Below are 18,876 nucleotides of genomic sequence, written 5' to 3'. Positions count from 1 at the left end.
ACTACTAGCAATACTTATTATGAAAGAGAAGATAGTGACGATGAGAATGATATCGTTGTTCATGTACGCAATGCCCCAATGGCACCAGCGACAGTAAAGATGAGGATCAACACTGGTGATGATGATGTCACACAGTAGTTTTCTGCAGTCCGTTACCAGGGTTGGAAGGAGAGGCTGGTTCATGGAGAAATGTTCTCGACAGATATCACTGTAAGTGCACCGGATCTAGGACAAAACTGAACTGTTGTGAATTCATCCTTTATATTATCATAGAAATGTATATTTTATTTGACTTGAGTTCAACAACCATTTGGACATTTAACCATACCATAATGACATGCTACCCATCCAAATTTAGCAATACTATATGGTCGGAGACTGCTTATTAGGTGAGCTTTTATATCTACATATTGTTACGTGGGCTCAGGTAAGCCAAACTTTCTGTTAGAAAGGGGGTTACTCAAAGTCATCATGGTTGGCTGGGGTGTGACTCAAAATTTCGGAGTTTCTAATGTAATTACTCCGACCCCCAGATCGTAAATAATGACGGCTCCCTAAACAGCTGTGAACGCCTGAGTCAAAAACGATCGGGACCAGTATACGCACTGCTGTATCTCAGCGAAAATTTAGAAAAAGACAATGGAGCTACTGCTAAGAAATTTACAGACTCTTGGCTCTTGATGCATCAGTTACTGAGCTTTTACACTGGTAAAAAGGCATTCTGAATACAGCGGTAAATTTCCTCCCAAACGAGAAAGGATAACACGCGGGCATTCTGCAATGGACGCTGTCAATTTTACCTTGTTGCAGGCCCCACACCAATCTCGGCCCGGCCGCCCGCTGCACTTGTACAGTCTACTACCTCCATGTAGTACAGCCTTACAGGACTAGTAGCCGGCCAAATACACAAAAAAACAACGTCGCAGTGTAAAATCCGTAGGTCAGAACCGTTGATCATAAATTTTCGGAACCAGTGATGTTTACTAGTAAAGTTTTGTATTGATCACTTCATGTGAATGACTTTCTCATCGAGCTGCGTCTGTAATTGTCCCGGGCATTGTCCATGCAAATTTGGGCCTGCCTTAGCTCCATCCGATCGTCTGTAGACTACAGCCAAACTCACAGTCCTAAGCAAATTGTACAGTTGTGAAAGTCAGATATATGTATCATGAACTTTATACAAAAAATATATAAACAACAGAATCAAACCAAGAGGTTAGTTTGCTGTCGGGCCGGGTGCGCAGGGGACGACTTTGCAGTGAGGCCGGGATCTCTCTTGTGATCGAACTCTACAATGCCTGGAGCTCCATCGCATCGCAGCTAGCCGATAATTGTACTACTGTAGTCCTTGTGAGGATTAGATACCCGTTACGTTCGATATTATTTTGAAATACTTTTAAATTTAATAAGTAAGACTTTTGTACTGCATTCAAGATATAATTTTTCCTTTCTGAGCGTTTTCAATTACGCCGTACGGCAACGATATGCGAAGTTGATAGGCTGTGTTGCCTGCAGGTGTTGCCTGCAGCGTAGCCTGGCCGTACACAAAACTTCGTTTGAGTAGACGGGCAGAATCAGTCCCGTCATTTATTTAACTATTATTCAACGAAATTTTCATTATACTCCATAATGGAAGAAACGACTAGTTCAATGATTACAATGGTGAAGTGTTGAATTTTTATTAGTGTAATTTTATTCATATATGTTGTTCTCTCTCAATTCATTCAGCAAACTTGATCTCCGTACCATCGGTCACAACCCGGGGTCACACGTGCAGTGCTTGCATGATGAAGCTTACAATCGACTGCCTCCGTCTTTAGTTTAGCTGTTCAAGACGTTTGTTTGCACGGCTCATTATAGTCGGAACAATCTGTAAACACTTACATATTTATATCTTTCCGGTATTTCACCCAACTTTCGCGCGTTTTTAGCTGAGTCTCCAGTTTCGATGGACCAGACCTTTTCGAAGAGCGTATGCTTTCTACGGACGCCACAGTAAAACTTGCGTAGATGTGGTTGAGCATGCGCGGTGGTGTGATTACGTTTCGTTTCGTGTGTCAACAAAGCTGACTTCTGGTCCGGACAAGAAGTCATTTTTCACTCCTTTTACTGTTAATCGTGAGGCGGGCTAGGCATGCAAACCATGCGATTCAGTATTAATTATGGTCTACTTTCACATACTGAGGATGTCATTTTAATCAAAAATATGAAAAAAATTGTTAAAAGTTACAAATACTGGGGCTTTAAATTCACATTGGACATGTACAACATTATCCAAAATCGTGACAAGTCTGTCGTCCGCCACTGTACTTTGACCTGCTTACTTTGTAGTTCTGGTCTGTGTGTTATTCGTCGTGCCATTGGATAACATTTTGCGCGTGGAACAAAACAGACTGTTTATCATCCAATCAGAGCTCGTGTAATATTTACTGCAGAGTGTGGGACGGTTTCTGAGAGTGTGGGATCGATTTTTCCCACACTGTCAATCCCGCACTCCCAGTGGCCAGGAATGTGAGAAAAGCTAGTGTCAGTTCTTATGTCTGTATGTATGTACATCGCTTTTGACCATCATTCAAGTCAAAATTGTTGAAGACATAACAGGTTGCAAATATATATCCTGAAAGTCTTAGAGAGTCCTTAAATGTGACCAGGATACTGCTGAACAAGTTTTGTCTAGAGATTCTTGTAGAAATGTATCATAAATGTAGTGTGAGAAGGGAAAGGGAATATTAATCATAGAGATTTAAACAAATAAGCATATGTAACTTTGTAGATTTTCATTCCTTCTATCTCTACAAAAAAAATTCGGTTTGTATTCTTGTGGCAGTTACATTAATCTTACTCGCTAGAATTATCAGGTAGTTGTTTCTTTTCTTTTTAGGGTCATTTTTGGTATATTTACATGTTGTTTCTGAAAATGTTCAAGTTTTCTTACATGGCCCTTAAGGTAGCGGTAAAGGCTATTTTTGCACCAATTCTTTTCTCAGAGTTAATGAAAGTTTCAAGTGTTAGAATCAAGATATTTAGTTCAAATTTTCAGGATAACTCCCTTAGTTAATACTTTCTCCAAAGAATATAAAAATTGTATATTTGTAGCCATGATTTTGAAATATGACACCAATCAATATTAAAATTTAATTTTTCATATTTTTTACATTAATAATAATTGGATAGTATTAATATTACCAAATTAGTTATAAATATGTTGACACTATTAATTGTAAGATTTTTACGGCAGGATTTGTAGATAAAATTTGTTTTTATGATTTTACATGGGTTAACATATCAAAAAATTATTAAAAAATTCTTTCAAATTTCAAAATGTGATTTTTCAAAAAGTACTTCAAATACAGGAAAATTGTGCCGTACAAATCTTATCTGTAACCTTGTTAATAGGCTGTAAAAATTCCATGTCCATATCTCATTTCAAAGGTTGGATTAAATTGGTATAAAATTATGTACGAAAACTGTGATTCTGTCAAAAATGTTGAAAACAAGCCATATTTGCACCCCTCTTTTGAAGTCACAGAGCAGTCTTTTTGGTTAATCTCACTTTTGACACCTCTTTGACACTCAAAGAATCTAAAAATGCATTTACAATAGCAGTCACGCATTCTGAATGCAAGCACTGCCATGTCAAAATTTCCTGAAAAACAGCAAATAATGACTTTCCCTTTTCAAACATTTTTTTAAAAGCTAGGGGACCTCTACCATAGTTAATACACTAAAGACTCCCAACTTCCTCTTAGTTGGTCAGTTTTTCAGAAGTTTCAACGGGCTATAACTCTGCAATGCCTATGACCCCAAATGTCTAGTTCTTTTTATTCCACAGAGAATGTTGACTACTTTATGTTTAATAGTTTTATTGAGTTTATAACTGACGCTCTAGCCTTTACCGCCACCTTAAATTCCTCGCATTCATTCAGATTTTTAGCTCATATTTGGTATTTATATAAATACCAAAAAGAGCTTATATGGTGAGTCGGTGGCATCTGTATGTCTGTATGTGGGTATGTATGTGCGGATGTATGTCCGTCACACGCAAAAGCTCCCACACCGCCTAAGCTACCATCTTAGTATTTGGTGTACAGGTAGATGCAGGGGTTGAGATGTGACGTTGTTCAAATGAACATGTCAGTGTCAAAAATGTGCAATTAGGTAAGAAAAAGGGAAATTCTGCAAATGTTCAGGAGTGGTGGCATGCCAATGACTGAAACAGGATACTCCACTGACCCTGAGTCATTTCCTGTCATTGTTATGAACTGTTACATATTAACAAACCTGCTCAAACTAAGGGACGGACCATTAGATCTTGGAAGGGGGTGTCACAATGAAATTGTGAACATTTTTTTTTTACAATTGTAAATTTCTTTAAAAAATTTCCAAATGAGACAAGCTGTGCTAATTTTTTTTTCTGAGTAAATTTTCAGATTTATAATTTGTTTTTAGTTCGACGCTGTCTTAGGATACAATGTACATCCATATCACTAGCGCAAATAAGATTGCGTGCTGTAACTACAACATACATCTGGCCTAGTGATTTATATGCTGATAGATTTCGGGAAATGTTGCATATCATCTTTTGACAAGCTGAGAAGCTGTTTGCAAAAACTGTGGTGAAATTTCACTATTGGTGTTTTTAGGACATTTTTGCTCTTTTTTAATCAAAACATCTATTTCTCTTTAGCAGTATGTCCAACTTTTGTCATTCTTGTTTTATTTCTGGTTTAAATATTTCTTGTTGTTTCTGGTTGTACTGTGCAGAAATCATGGTCATAACATCAACGTAGAATTTTCCTGCTCTGAACAGATAGAAACAACATTTATTGTTGATCTTTGGTACCCATACTGGTATGTACCAATTCTGATCAAATGTGAGCGACACCGTATAATTGCGGTATTTTTCCTGTCTAAAATAATTTTTGTTATGAAAAGCTACTATCAGTTGTCTTGATTTGTGATACTGTGTGCTAAGTTTTTCCAAGTCACACAGTCATGAAATGATTGACACATATCATTTTAAAGCATAATCTGTGATTATGTAATCCAGGAGTGTCAAATACAAATAAGTCATTTTCATTATCATTTTCTTATCAACAACCAGGTTTCTTGATTGTTAAAACACACTTTTTCAAAAGTACTTGTCACATAACATTTAAATATGTGATGTGCATTTCTACAGATGACTTAATGCTGATTGTACAAATAGTGATAGATTTCAATATACATATATACTATTATCTTTTTTTGATAAAATTTTATGTTTATCTAAATTGGCTTGATCTCAAAGCTTCACATATGGTTGGTTTTGCCCAACAAGGACATTCATCATGCTGATTTTAACATGTCTAACTTTTTTCTGCCAATGTTTCTATTTGTGGTGAAACAACTTTTTCTCCCAAAGCACTTATCAAGTAACAATTTTTAGCTCACATTTGGTTATACCAATGTGAGTTTATCGTATAAGCTGAAGTCGATGGCGTCTGTATGTATGTGTGTATGTATGTATGTATGTATGTATGTATGTACAGTATGTCCGTCAACATCAAAAACACGCAAACCGCTGCACATTTCAGCTTGGTATTTTGGTGTGTGGATGCATCCTGGGCTATAAATGGGATTTTGTTCAAATGAAGTCTGCATTGCCAAAATTATGCAAATGAGCTTACAAAATGTGAAAATGGTCAAGATTTTATATCTCGAGAACCGCTGTTTTGATTGCTTTGAAAATTTGTGTGCAAGTACCTTAGGTGAACCTAATCATAGACCCTCGAGAAAAACGGGACAGGCAACTGCTGAGGTTTCTTTGTGCGATCTATCTTTGAATACATTAAAGTTTATTTGCCAAGCGGTCCCTGACTACAATACTTCGTACTTAACACTGAATCTCATTAACGATCAAACTGACGTTCTGAATATGTACACTTTGCTCTTGCATGGCACGTTCCGAGTAATGACACAGAGAATTTTGAGTTTTTTTTGATACTAGTCATGGTGAATGTTCTGGTAACGATGAAGATCACATTTTGATTCAAGCCGAAGCCAACGGGAAAAAACTTGACGATAAAAACTGTGTACATTAGCCATAGACGCTACAGAAAACTCTTGCTAGATATCTACAATATAAGTTTACATTCCCTACCATAAAAATCACCGATAACAAGAAACATTTACAAGTTAGACAGGTTTACACTTCCCAGTCCTGCGAAACGAAAATCTGACCTTTATTTCATCTGTCACGCAACATTTGACGAAAATCAGGGAACACACACAAATGACTACTCCATCGGAGCTCAATACACGACCTCTAACATTTTGGTACTGTTTTAGCCTAAAGAAACACCAAAGTTCGGATAAGCTACACATGTTTACATCCGCAAAGTACTAGAAAATACATTTGTAACACTGACTTTCGCTGTCAGGAGAAACTTCGTGATAAATCGGGACTATCCATCGGTTGATGGATTCAGAAGCAGTAAGGTAGACATGCATTTACACAAAGCTGAACGCTGTCCTCGTAAATTTGGCCGTTCACAGTTTTCAAACAACAACATTTCAGTATTTAACATACATACTTTACCGAATCATGGAGCACTCCTCGCACAGAAAATATTCCGACGGTTAAAAAACTGCAAAAACGAGGGAAAATTCGGAGATACACGGACGATTGCGGAATGTAAACAACTCTGTGATGTCAACTGCTGTCAAGTCTGGAACTGCAGCGGTATGTGTTTCGGATTTCTATTCGAAACGTTGTCACTTTACAGCAACATACTGACTCCCTGCAGACTTCTAGTTGCGTCGAATCTCGCTACCAATATGTAAAAAGTACTTTAAAACCATTTTGACGAATTCTTCTCAAAGTAGTTGTAACACTTTTATTTCTAAAAATGGACTTGCGGGTAATCCGAAATAACTTGTAATCCGAAAACATTATTACCGTATACCCGCATGCACGTGTCTATGAACCGGACCTTGTGCAGTCCCTGACCCATTAACACCTCTTAATTATTCAAAGATAGATCGCAAGCTGCTAATCCCATAGACCCTTTGTTCTCTATCGCAGTTGCCTGTCCCTTTTTTCTCGAGGGTCTATGACCTAATACAGTTTTATGAATATTGTGAAGATATCCTTAATTTTGTATTTTTACTGAATTTTTTGGTGATTTTTCTCGTTTTCAGTAAAAATTCTTCTCTGAAACCGCCAGCCCAATTGCTCTCAAATTTACGTTGGATCTTTGCGAGGGTGTTATGCTTCTAATTTGTTGAAATTATGACAAAATTTGGAAAATTACCATTTTGGAGCAATTTGTCATTTTTGGTCAAAAAATCTTAAACACTTTTCTTTTTAAAACCCCTGGACAGACAGCTTTTGTATTTGGTACACAGACGTACAGAGATGACAATAGTTAGATATGTGGAAATTGTCCTGAAATATACAAATTTGTATTTTTAAGACAATATTGTCATTTTTGGTCAAAAAAACTTGATCTCAAAATTACTTGTTTGAAAAAGCTTAGTAATTTGGTATAAAGTCCCGAGGGATGTTATTAGATACATTTTCTGTTCAAAGTGTTAGGAAACCCCCAAATTTGTATATTTTATTTTCTCAGTTTGTGACCTTAAATGACCTACACCAACCCAGGATATGTTGTGAGACAGTTTTGAAGGCTGTGAACATAATTTTGTCATATTTGGTATCAATATGTAGGAAAATTTGATCCAAAAACAAAGCTGAGGTGAATTTTTTCATTGCGGACCAATTTTTTGCAACTTTTCTATGTAAGACATACAAGAACTGATGAGAAATTTGGATCCGGGATAATTCCAGATGTTGTAATCACCATCCACAGTGGAAGGCATTTCACCATCTGTAACTAACTTAAGTGCTGTTTACATTAGAATGATAACACTCATGGCATTAATTAAAAAATCCCCAAGGCTGTAAATATATTTCCTGTCATCTGGTGTTATGTAATACCAAGGGATAGAACATTTGATATTCAGGAGGGGGTAGGGTCTAGAAGATTGATGAGGTAGCATTACTTTTTTACCAGATCCCTTGTACATTTTTTTACCCACTCCCACCTTTTCTTCTTATCAAACCTTCTCTGTCTATTTTTTGTGGTTGACATTTGCTTATGTATTTAGGATCTGCTTGTCCCATTGCTATAGAAGTTGATATGCATGTTCCTAAAGATGACCTCCAGTACCTAAGTTGCAGACCTTATTTGCTTTTGTTATTTTTGTTTTTCTGGTTTAAATATTTCTCGAATGGCCCAAGTCAAACCGAATGTGAGCACACTGTCCTTGACGGTATTTTATGTATATTCAATTATGCTTATCCCTTCAAACAATCATAACATTTGCAAATGTAACTTTCAATAATAAAAAAATTGTCATGTTTGGTCAATACATCTTCTCTGAAACCTTTAGGCTGCGCTGATTGTTCAAGTAATGGTGAAATTTGCATAATTGAATTTTCTGGGCCAATGTGTCTGCTTCTCCAGTGTCTGATGTTTTTCAAATTTTAAATATCAAACTCATATTTGTTCCTAATAAATTTGAGGATAATACCAGTAACATTTTATATTTTATTAACTTCTTCACATTATTATAAATTTGTCGGCAATGATTAACAATTGAATGTTTTGGTGATACTGTGTACTGATAATTTATATCTTTTCTCCGACAGGTTTACATGTATTCAGTGTGGCATGGATGGCTTGCCACTGTATTACTTGGAACATTGTTGTACTGGTTATCTAAAAACTATGTGATGTCGAAGTAAGTATTAACTGTAATTATCTATGGAAAATGTAAAATCACAGTATATGATAAATTGTGTGGTAAACTGGATAGCATGTTTAGATTTTGCCAATTGAGACAATACCTTGTTGTCGCTGAGTATCATATGACACTGTATGCCTGAAGTAATCATCACTTCATTCAGCATATTTACTTTACTAACTATGCATGTGTTTTTCCCTTAATTGGAGGTGGCTTATACATGTTATCATAGAATAGTATGTTCCAGTAGGTAGGGGCGATCAACAATGTCGTCAATCAATGAAATTGTTAGACGAGATCAACACCCAAAGATTATATAAAAAGCTATATATAAACTATCAAAATTTGTTCTTCATAATGAGGTACAGTGCTTTTATTAGCTCCACTGTCAGCGACGCGGAGCTTATCAAATAGGTTGATTTTCCATCGTCGTCGTCGTCCGTCAACAGTTGCCTTCTCCTCTGAAAACAGCAAGTCCAATTGCTTTGAAATTTTGTATGCAGTTCACTTAGGGTGACCTCACTTCAGTTTGTTCAAATCGTGGTGAAATTTGCATATTTGTATTTTTGGGGCATTTTTTGGTGTTTTTGGTAAAAAATCTTCTCTAAAACCGCTTGTCCGATTGCTTTGAAATTTGATATGCAGTTTACTTAGAGTGACTTCAGTCAGATTTGTTCAAATCATGGTGAAATTTGCATATTTGTATTTTTAAGGCATTTTGTCATTTTTGGTGAAAAAATCTTTTAAAAATCTTCTTCTTCAAAACTACCAGTCAGATACCTTTGATATTTGGTACATACGTCCCCAGGGATGATCTATTTCAGATTTGTTCAAATTGTGCAGAAATATGCAAATTTGCATTTTTAAGGCAATTTTTGCCATTTTTGGTCAAAAAATGTATTTCTCAAAAGTGCTGGTCTGATAGTTTTTAAATTTGGTATACAGGTTTGTATAGATGAACTAAGTAATATATATTGAATTTCTGATGAAATCTGTAATTTTGTACTTTTGGGGCAATTTTTGCCATTTTGGTCAAATAATGTAAATTTACAAAACTACTCATTTGATAGGTTTGAAATTTGGTAAACAGGTTCCTACAGATGAACTAAATGATATTTATGGAAATTATGATGAATCTGCAATTTTGTATTTTAATTTTTGGGCAATTTTTTCCACTTTCAGTCAAAAAATGCATATTTTCACAATAGGTTCCTGCAGATCACCTTAATGATATTTATTGAAATTATGATGAAATCTGCAATTTTTTAGCTACTATAGACTATAGTCTATAGAAGCTATTGGGATGGGTATCCGTCCGGCGTCTGTCGTCAGTCTGTATGTGTATGTATGTATGTATGTATGTATGTATGTATGTATGTATGTCCGTTTGTGAGGCGTCCGTCCACTCAAATATCTTGAGAACCGCAGTACTTACTGATTTGATATTTGTTGTGTAGATGAAAAATATGATTTTGAGAAACCACTTTTTTTAATTTTTTGATATTGTTGAAAATAGGCAAATTAATGCCAAAAAAGGTGTTTTTGGTAAAAAATCTTCTTCTTCATAACCGCTGGTCAGACAGCTTTGTTATTTGGTATACAGGTCCCTAGGGATAACCCAACTTAGATTTGTTCAAATTGTGATGAAATATGCAAATGTGTATTTTTAAGGAATTTTTTGGTCATTTTGGTCAAAATTTGACTTATATTGTATGTAATTCTTGTACTGTATAAACCCTATCAATTCACCCAGAAAAAAATAATTAATATGATTTTAAATAATTGAATTAATTAGGAAATCATCAAAGCCAAAATAATTTTAGTGTGGAATTATCAGAAAGTTCAACTTTTTTTGACAGTTCATAGTGAAATGCTTAACATCTTGGAGGATTAAAACATGTAAAGGCAACTTTCCTGAATCCCAACTTTGATATATTCTGAACCACCATTTATGTTATCTAAAAGAAATTGCTCATAATAGTTTGTCATGATAGGGTGGTCAAATAAATGGAGATAGAGAAAGTTCTAATTTCCATTTATGATTGACTGGTAAGGATAAGATAAGATTACTTTTTGAGGAAAAAAATAGAGTGGTCAATTAAAAGAGTGGTCAAAGTGATAGGGTTTTTATGGTAAAGCTGAGCTGTAAGATTCCTCGTGCTATTTATAGCAATTTTGCAATCTGTGTAAACAGTGCAATGAAAGTGTAACATTATTCCTTATAATGCTTTTGATGACCTTGAACTTCTTAAGTTACAAACATTTGTCTTCAGTGTGCTTTCTCTGAGTACGTACTGTCTCAACTTATTCAACAGAACTTACTTACAATGTTAATTTGAAAGTTAAATATGCTTGGTTAATAGGATGAAAATACTGATATTAAAAGATAACCTGCTCAAGATTCTTTATAACCTGACAGATACGCTGTTTTTTTATGACGTAAATCTTGATTTAAGCAAGTCTTGTTTACTTTAATTAGAATGTAATTAACTCTCGTTTATTTGCTATTATATACTAATGTAGTCTCATGAAATATGCAAATCTGTATTTTTATGGAATTTTTTCCCTTTTTGGTCAGGCCATCCTGAAATGAGCTATCAAAGATATCCATCTTCTTCATCAATACATGTGTCACAAAAGGTTATTCTCTACATAACACAGCAGAGCTCTGTCAACTGTTGAGTCGCTTGTTTTTTTCAAAACCACTGGTCAGACCGCTTTAATATTTGGTTTACATGTCCCTAGGATGACCTTAGTGAGATCATTTCATACAGTCAGGAAATACTTAATTTTGTATCCATGTCTACAGTAGCTTCAGGGACTTTGGCCCTATGTTTTAATTTTGGGGCAATTTTTGCCATTTTTGGTCAAAAAATGTCTTTCTCAAAAAGTACTGATCTGATAGCTTTGAAATTTGGTATGCAGGTTTCTACAGATGAGCTAAGTAATATGTATTGAATTTCTGATGAAATCCTGTAATTTTGTATTTTTGGAGCAATTTTTGAAATTTTCGGTCAAAAAATGTGTATTTCCGAAACTACTCATCTTATAGCTTTGAAATTTGGTATACAGGTTTCTACAGATGAACTAAATGATATTTATTGAAATTATGATGAAATCTGCAATTTTGAATTTTTGGGCAATTTTTTCCATTTTTGGTCAAAAAATGTGTTTCTCAAAAAGTACTGGTCTAACAGCTTTGAAATTGGTATACAGGTTTCTATAGATGAACTAAATTTGATCTTTTGAAATTATGATGAAATCTGCAATTTTTATTTTTTGGGGCAATTGTTGCCATTTTTGGTCAGAAAATTTTATTCTCAAAAAACTACTCATCAGATAGCTTTGATTGACATGTTCTTAGGGATGATCCGATGTGATATATTCAAAGTATGATGAAATCTTCAATTGTGTATTTTTGCAGCTATTTTAGCCATTTTTTTCTGGCCATTGCATTGAGCTATCAAAGATTTCCACCTTCTTCATCAACATGTGTCAAAAATAGTTATTCTCTACATAAACACAGCGGAGCTATATCGGCCGCTAGGTCGCTTGTTAGAAGTTGACAGCAGGTGAAATTGGATTTCTGTAACAGCATATTTGCCTGCTGGGATTTAGAGAAATGTTATTGAAAGCAGGGAAATTGATAACAACTTCATAAATCATCACAAGATATCAGGTGGTTAACTTAAACGGTTGATGCTTGGGCAAAAGAGACAATCTCTCATTGAGTAGCTGACAATATCGCTCCAAGTGAGTACAGTATGCTATCGTCATAAGTGTTATATCAGTGACTTAGAAGCCATGGATAATAGAAGCATTCACACAGTAAACTTAACTAATTGCATTTAACCTCAACTCCTCCTTCCACCTCCTAAATGAAAGTTTATTATGCAGATTCCTTTAGGTATCTTAAATTATGTGTGCAGAATGGGGGTGAAATTTGCATGTTTGTATTTTAGGGTATTTTTTTCTGTGTCTAATCAAAAAATCTTGTTTTCTGAAAATGCTTGTGTGATTGCTCTGAAAGTTAATATTCATCTTCCTCAGAATGACTTCAGTCATGCTTGTACAAATTGTATTGATATTGTCATATTTGTAATTTGGGGCAATTTTCCCAATTTTTGATAAAAAATTTTTTATCCAAAATCTACTGATTTGATAGCTTTGATATTTGGTATACAGGTATCTAATATTAATCTCGATATAATGTATCGAAGTTATGTTGAAACTGACAATGTTTTTATTTTTGAGTCAATTTTTGCCTTTTTTTGGTCAAAAAAGTTTTCTTCTAAAACTACTGATCTGGTAACTTTGATATTGAGTGCACAGGTTCCTAGGGTTTATGTTAATAAGGTGTATTGAAATAAGGATGAAATCTGCAATTTTTTTTTTGACGGCAATTTTTCTCATTTTTGGTCAAAAAATTTGTTTCTCAAAATTTACCAGTCGGATTGCTTTGATATTGAGTAAACAGATTCTTAGGGTTTTTGTTAATATGATATATTGAAATTAGGTTGAAATCCGGAATTTTAAACTTTTGGGGCAACTTTGTGAAACTGTCAATTTTACCGGGATATCTTTCATTTTGTATTTTAAAGACTTTTTTGGGGGTAATTTTATACCTACTGGAACTAAGAGTATAAAATGTGGTGATTTAGTAAGCATTTTATATAGTAAACTGTATTTGGTGTTGAAATCAGGAAAAATATAATTTGAAAACATAGCTGAGGTGATTTTAGAAAGTTTTGTTTCCAACAAATATATTCAAAAATTTTTTTCAATTTTTAGAGTGAGGGAGGGGTGGGGCTGCTGGCAGATTTTGAAAAAAATTCCAAACAAATGTCTATAAAAAATCAGCCAGAGAAGGTTTGCAAAAAGAAAAGGTGGGAGAGTGGGGAAAAAAAGAATGTACAATGGATCGGATAAAAAAGATAATGTAATGTACCTCATCTATTTTCCAGACACCACCCCCCCCCCTTTATGAAATGGTCCACCCCTGATTTATTTTGCACGCAATTAACCATGCAGTGTATTTTAGTTTTAGATGTCAAGTTAGGTAAGGATTTGAAAGGAATAGTCAAGTTCACCACATTTAAATTTCTTAACTTTATCTCTTGTGTCATCATCCTTGTGTAATTGGTTAAGTTTGGAAGTTGTTCCAGATGTGGATGCACCAGCTGTTATGGAAGAAAACAATGTTTACTTTTCCCTGTAGGGTTCTGAGTTAATGATTGTATGTTGAAATCTCTCCATGTATCTGGTGTATGGCAAAATGTAAACATTGGTTGCATGTTCTGTATTTCAGTCTATGTCAAATATTGTTCATGAAAACTCAAGAACAGTTTGCTGTGTGCTTGTAAAAGATAACATACACATGTATTTGTCAATACAAAAACTGCCTTGCAGATTGATTGATTGTCTTAAAAATTATCACAGAAGTAGAAAAGGAAAAGAAACTAATCAAATTGATGTAACATATTCTCCCTGAATGCCTGTAGGCCTATACTTAACTATTTTATCATTACATTCAGCTGTTTGTTATATCTTTATCACTCTCCATGGGCCAAGGCACACTTGGGGGCCAATGTCATCACTCTGTGCCAGTCTTTGTATGTCAGTCTGTCTGTATGTATGTCCATGTTTCATACAATTGTTGGCTTGTTTAGATAACTACCAGTATATGGGAGCGAACAGTAATATTGTCACTATCTTTCATGTCTGGAGCCATAATTCAGACATATATCAACCGATTTTAGTCAAAGTTGGTACAAGGACATTGACCTATGTCATAAGTGTGCATGTCTATTGGTTTCACAATCCAGTGCAAAATGGCTGCCTGGTGGCCATTTTGTTATGATTTTTCATGGACAAAGCCATAACTCAGACACATTTCCACCAATATCATTCAAGTAGATACAAGGACACTGACCTATGTCATACATATGCACATCAATTTGTTTTAGGGCATGTAGCAGTATCATGTCAATTATTGAATTTTCATTTTTCTATTTCTAACATGTCCCAGATCCAATTAAAACAGATTTAATACAAAACATTGTCACTTTTATTATTTGTAGGTAAAAACTTTGTAGAATTTGACGTTAGCTATGACAGTATGTTTGGATATACACTTTGGGGTATGGGGTAAGTTTTGGTCATATTTCATGAAAACTGTACAAAATATTGCCTGTTATAATATGTTATTGTAAAGACAAGTAAATTACCTTTCTAATGTTACCAATCAAGCCACGTTATATTCAACAAGCTTAGCAGACGACTTATAACAAGATAGATTTAACAAAAATGTATGCTAGTCGGCAATAGTGAGATTTTGTGGTATTCTTCAAAATATGCCTGTTACAGCTAAAGAATCCTAATATATTTCTGTTAAAAGTCTATTTCATATTTCTGATATGTTTCTGTAGCAAATAAAACAGATTCCATAAAAAACATTGCCCTATATTTCATGTCTGGGTAAAAAATTGGTACAATTAGACGTTACGTTTGGTATCATTTGAAATGTTAACTAAGCTTAGTCTTTAAAATGATGCATTGCAACAGGCAGTATCTTGAATAGTTTTCATGGAATATGACCAAAACTTACCCCATACCTTAAACTTTGTATCGAATATTACACCTTTCAAATGATACCAAACAAGCCAGGGTATATTCAATAACAAGCTCAGCAGACGACTTATAAGAAGACAGATTTAACAAAAACGCATGCAAGTCAGGAATACTGAGATTTTGCAGTACCCTTCAAAATATGACTGTTACAGCTATAGAATCCCATTATTTTTTCTGTTAAAAGTCTATTTCATATTTCTAACATGTCCCAGTAGCAAATAAAACAGATTTAATACAAAACATTGCCAAATTTTTTATGTCTTGGTAAAAAATTGGTAGAATTTGACATTAGCTATGACAGTACTTTTTGATGTAAACTTTGGGATATGGGGTAAGTTTTGGTCATATTTCATGAAAAATATACAAGATATTGCATGTTACAATATGTCATTTTAAAGACCAGATAATTATCTGTCTAATGATACCTAAAAGTTAGGTTATATTCAATAACAAGCTTAGCTGACGACTTATAAGAAGACAGATTTAACAAAAACGCATGCGAGTCAGGAATACTGAGATTTTGTGGTACCCCTAAGAATACGATTGTTACAGCTATAGAATCCCTATGTTTTTCTGTTAAAAATCCATTTCATATTTCTGATATGACCCATCACCAAATAAAGCAGGTTGAATACAAAATATTGCCCGATTCTTTATGTCTAGGTAAAAAATTGGTAGAATTTGACATTAGCTATGACAGTAATTTTTGATGTAAACTTTGGGATATGGGGTAAATTTTGGTCATATTTCAAAAAAACTATACAAGATATTGCATGTTACAATATGTCATTTTAAAGACTAGTAAATTACCTTTCTAATGAAACCTAACAATTTAAGTTATATTCCAAAACAAGCTCAGCAGATGACTTATAAGACGACAGATTTGACAAAAACGCATGCAAGTCAGGAAAACTGAGATTTTGCTGTACCCTTCAAAATGTGACTGTTACAACCACAAAATTCCGATATATTTTTCTGTTTAAAGTCTATTTTATATTTTTGACATGACCCATTACAAAATAAAACAGATTAAATAAAAAAACATTGCTCAATTTTTATGTCTACGTAAAAAATTGGTAGTATTTGACATTAACTACAACAGTAATTTGTGATGTAAACTTTGGGGTATGGGGTAAGTTTTGGTCATTTCATGAAAATTATACAAGATACTGCATATTACATTATGTCATTCTAAAGACTAGTAAATTACCTTTCTAATGATACCTAACAAGTTAGGTTATATTCCATAACAAGCTCAGCAGATGACTTATAGGAAGACAGGTTTAACAAAAGCGCATGCAAGTCGGCAACACTGTGATTTTGCGGTACCCTTCAAAATATGACTGTTGCAGCTGTAGAGTCCCAATATTTTTCTGTTAAAAGTCTATTTCATATTTCTTACATGTTCCTGTACCAAATGAAACAGATTTCATACAAAGCGTTGCATTTTTAGCTGCTATAAACTATAGTCTATAGAAGCTATTGGATGGGTATCTGTCCGTCGTCAGTCTGTATGTATGTATGTATGTACGTATGTCCATTTGTGAGGCATCTGTCCACTCAAATATCTTGAGAACCACAGTACTTACTGATTTGATATTTGTTGTGTAGATGAAAAATATGATTATGAGAAACTTTTTTTAAATTTTTTTTGATATTGTTGAAAATATGCAAATTAGTGCCAAAAAAGGCGTTTTTTGTAAAAAATCTTCTTCTTCATAACCGCTGGTCAGACAGCTTTGTTATTTGGTATACAGGTCCCTAGGGGTAACCAATTTAGATTTGTTCAAATTGTGATGAAATATGCCAATCTGTATTTTTAAGGAATTTTTGGTCATTTTTGGTCAAAACTTTATTTATCAAAACTGCTCGTCTGACAGCTTTGATATTTGGTATAAGATTCCTACAGATGAACTAAATATATATATTGAATATATTATGAAATCTGCACTTTTGTATTTTTGGTGCAATTTTTGCCATTTTTGGTCAAAATATTTGTTGTTTGGGAAAAGCAATTGTACCAATGTCTGTATATCACTTACCAGCTCTAGACAAAAGGCGGTGTAGCTTTAGTCTTGCAGGTACATGCAAACCACACTACTAACGTAATGTTCAAGAAGTCTTTTAATTTTCAGCCAAAAAGCAACATTAATATACATCTGGTCCAATAGCTTTCAGATCGGATTTAGGCTTAGCCTCCTAGAGATATTTCACCGTTCAAATTTATCAAATTTTCATAAAGTTTGCATTTCCTTTAAAAACAATACTGTGTCTTGAACCTGTCATTCTATTACTTCAAAATACATCTTTCAGCATTCCAGGGATGACCTCATTTGGCTTCGTTCAAGTGAGTTGGGTACATTAAATTTTCTATAATATTTTGTGTAAGAATATGTTGTCTCTAAATCTGTATTTGGAATAATCTGTATGGGTTTCAAACCACTCACACTTATCTTGAAACCATAGCCTGTGTGTGTATGTGGTTATTGGCGTGCGTACACAGTACAGTTGTCCTAATCTTTGCATTTATTGTTTGGTATATTTTCCCCCTTGTGTTTGACTTTAGATTGCAGACATTAGGTTGGTTCAAGTATGTACCACTATATCTTATCTTCAAAAAGGGTGGTGGTATAGTGTATGACATATTCAAACTCACAAAATATATATGCATGTACTTAATGCATGAAGACACACAAACTCATGTTTGTATAAGATTTGCCTTGTATATAATGCAGTGTTGAATCTAGGATAGAAAAATTTTTAATTAAGTTACATGCAAAATATGCGGGCATAATGGTTTTTTGAGTGCCTTTCAAAGTACATTCAGAAGTGTTATCACCTGTTTTACTTCATGACTTCATTTCTGAAATGCAATCCTTTATAGAGAACCAGACATAGCACACTGGTTTATTCAAACCATGTACAAAGCAGGATTCAAATAACGTCTAAATATTATTTGGGACACCAAACCCACTCTCAGCCTGTCCTCCCAAGTCTATGTGTTGGTGAAATTTCATTACTACACAGTAACAAACTTGAAACTAGATTAGGCTACACAAAATGAGTAAATTGTTTATCTGATTTTAATCAGATTTACTTAGCTATGCTGAAAGTTTGATGAGTTTGACATGCTGATTATTTGCATACACTGAATTTCTTTTACTGATAATTCAGAGTTTGGTAGCATGCTATGATCAAGTGAATGTCACTGGAGCATAAGCTTTCAAAGACATATAGATCTACAGATGCAAGGGTAGAATGAAACAATGGAGCAGAAAACCATTATAAAATTCAGTTGCACAGCCTTGTGTTTGTCAGAGTATAGCAGGGTGATCTCAAAGAATGCTGTTGATTGAACGCCTTAAATTCTTGCATCTGTGTTCACCTGTTAGTCCATGCTTTGTTGCACTGGCAGACTTTGAGAATCTATACAACATCTTTTGAATGCTGTGTCAT

The 18,876-nt window shown here is 34.3% G+C and overlaps 1 protein-coding gene across 3 annotated transcripts in view; it reads left to right on the top strand.

The window, feature by feature from the left end:
• The window catches only part of LOC139127715 (GRAM domain-containing protein 4-like), a 137,177-nt gene that overhangs the window by 84,175 nt on the left and 34,126 nt on the right, over positions 1 to 18,876 (top strand). For 2 of the 3 annotated variants that reach the window (XM_070693610.1, XM_070693609.1), the window contains exons 9-10: positions 8,696 to 8,787; positions 17,987 to 18,010. In XM_070693610.1, the coding sequence (XP_070549711.1) occupies positions 8,696 to 8,787; positions 17,987 to 18,010 (116 nt within the window). The remainder of the gene's footprint in view (positions 1 to 8,695; positions 8,788 to 17,986; positions 18,011 to 18,876) is intronic. The other variant, XM_070693611.1, reaches the window with a different exon arrangement.

The sequence above is a fragment of the Ptychodera flava genome, unplaced genomic scaffold (assembly GCF_041260155.1).
Source record: "Ptychodera flava strain L36383 unplaced genomic scaffold, AS_Pfla_20210202 Scaffold_35__1_contigs__length_1935909_pilon, whole genome shotgun sequence".
In the NCBI taxonomy this organism is placed as follows: Eukaryota; Metazoa; Hemichordata; class Enteropneusta; family Ptychoderidae; genus Ptychodera; species Ptychodera flava.
This window is presented reverse-complemented; position numbering and strand designations above follow the sequence as displayed.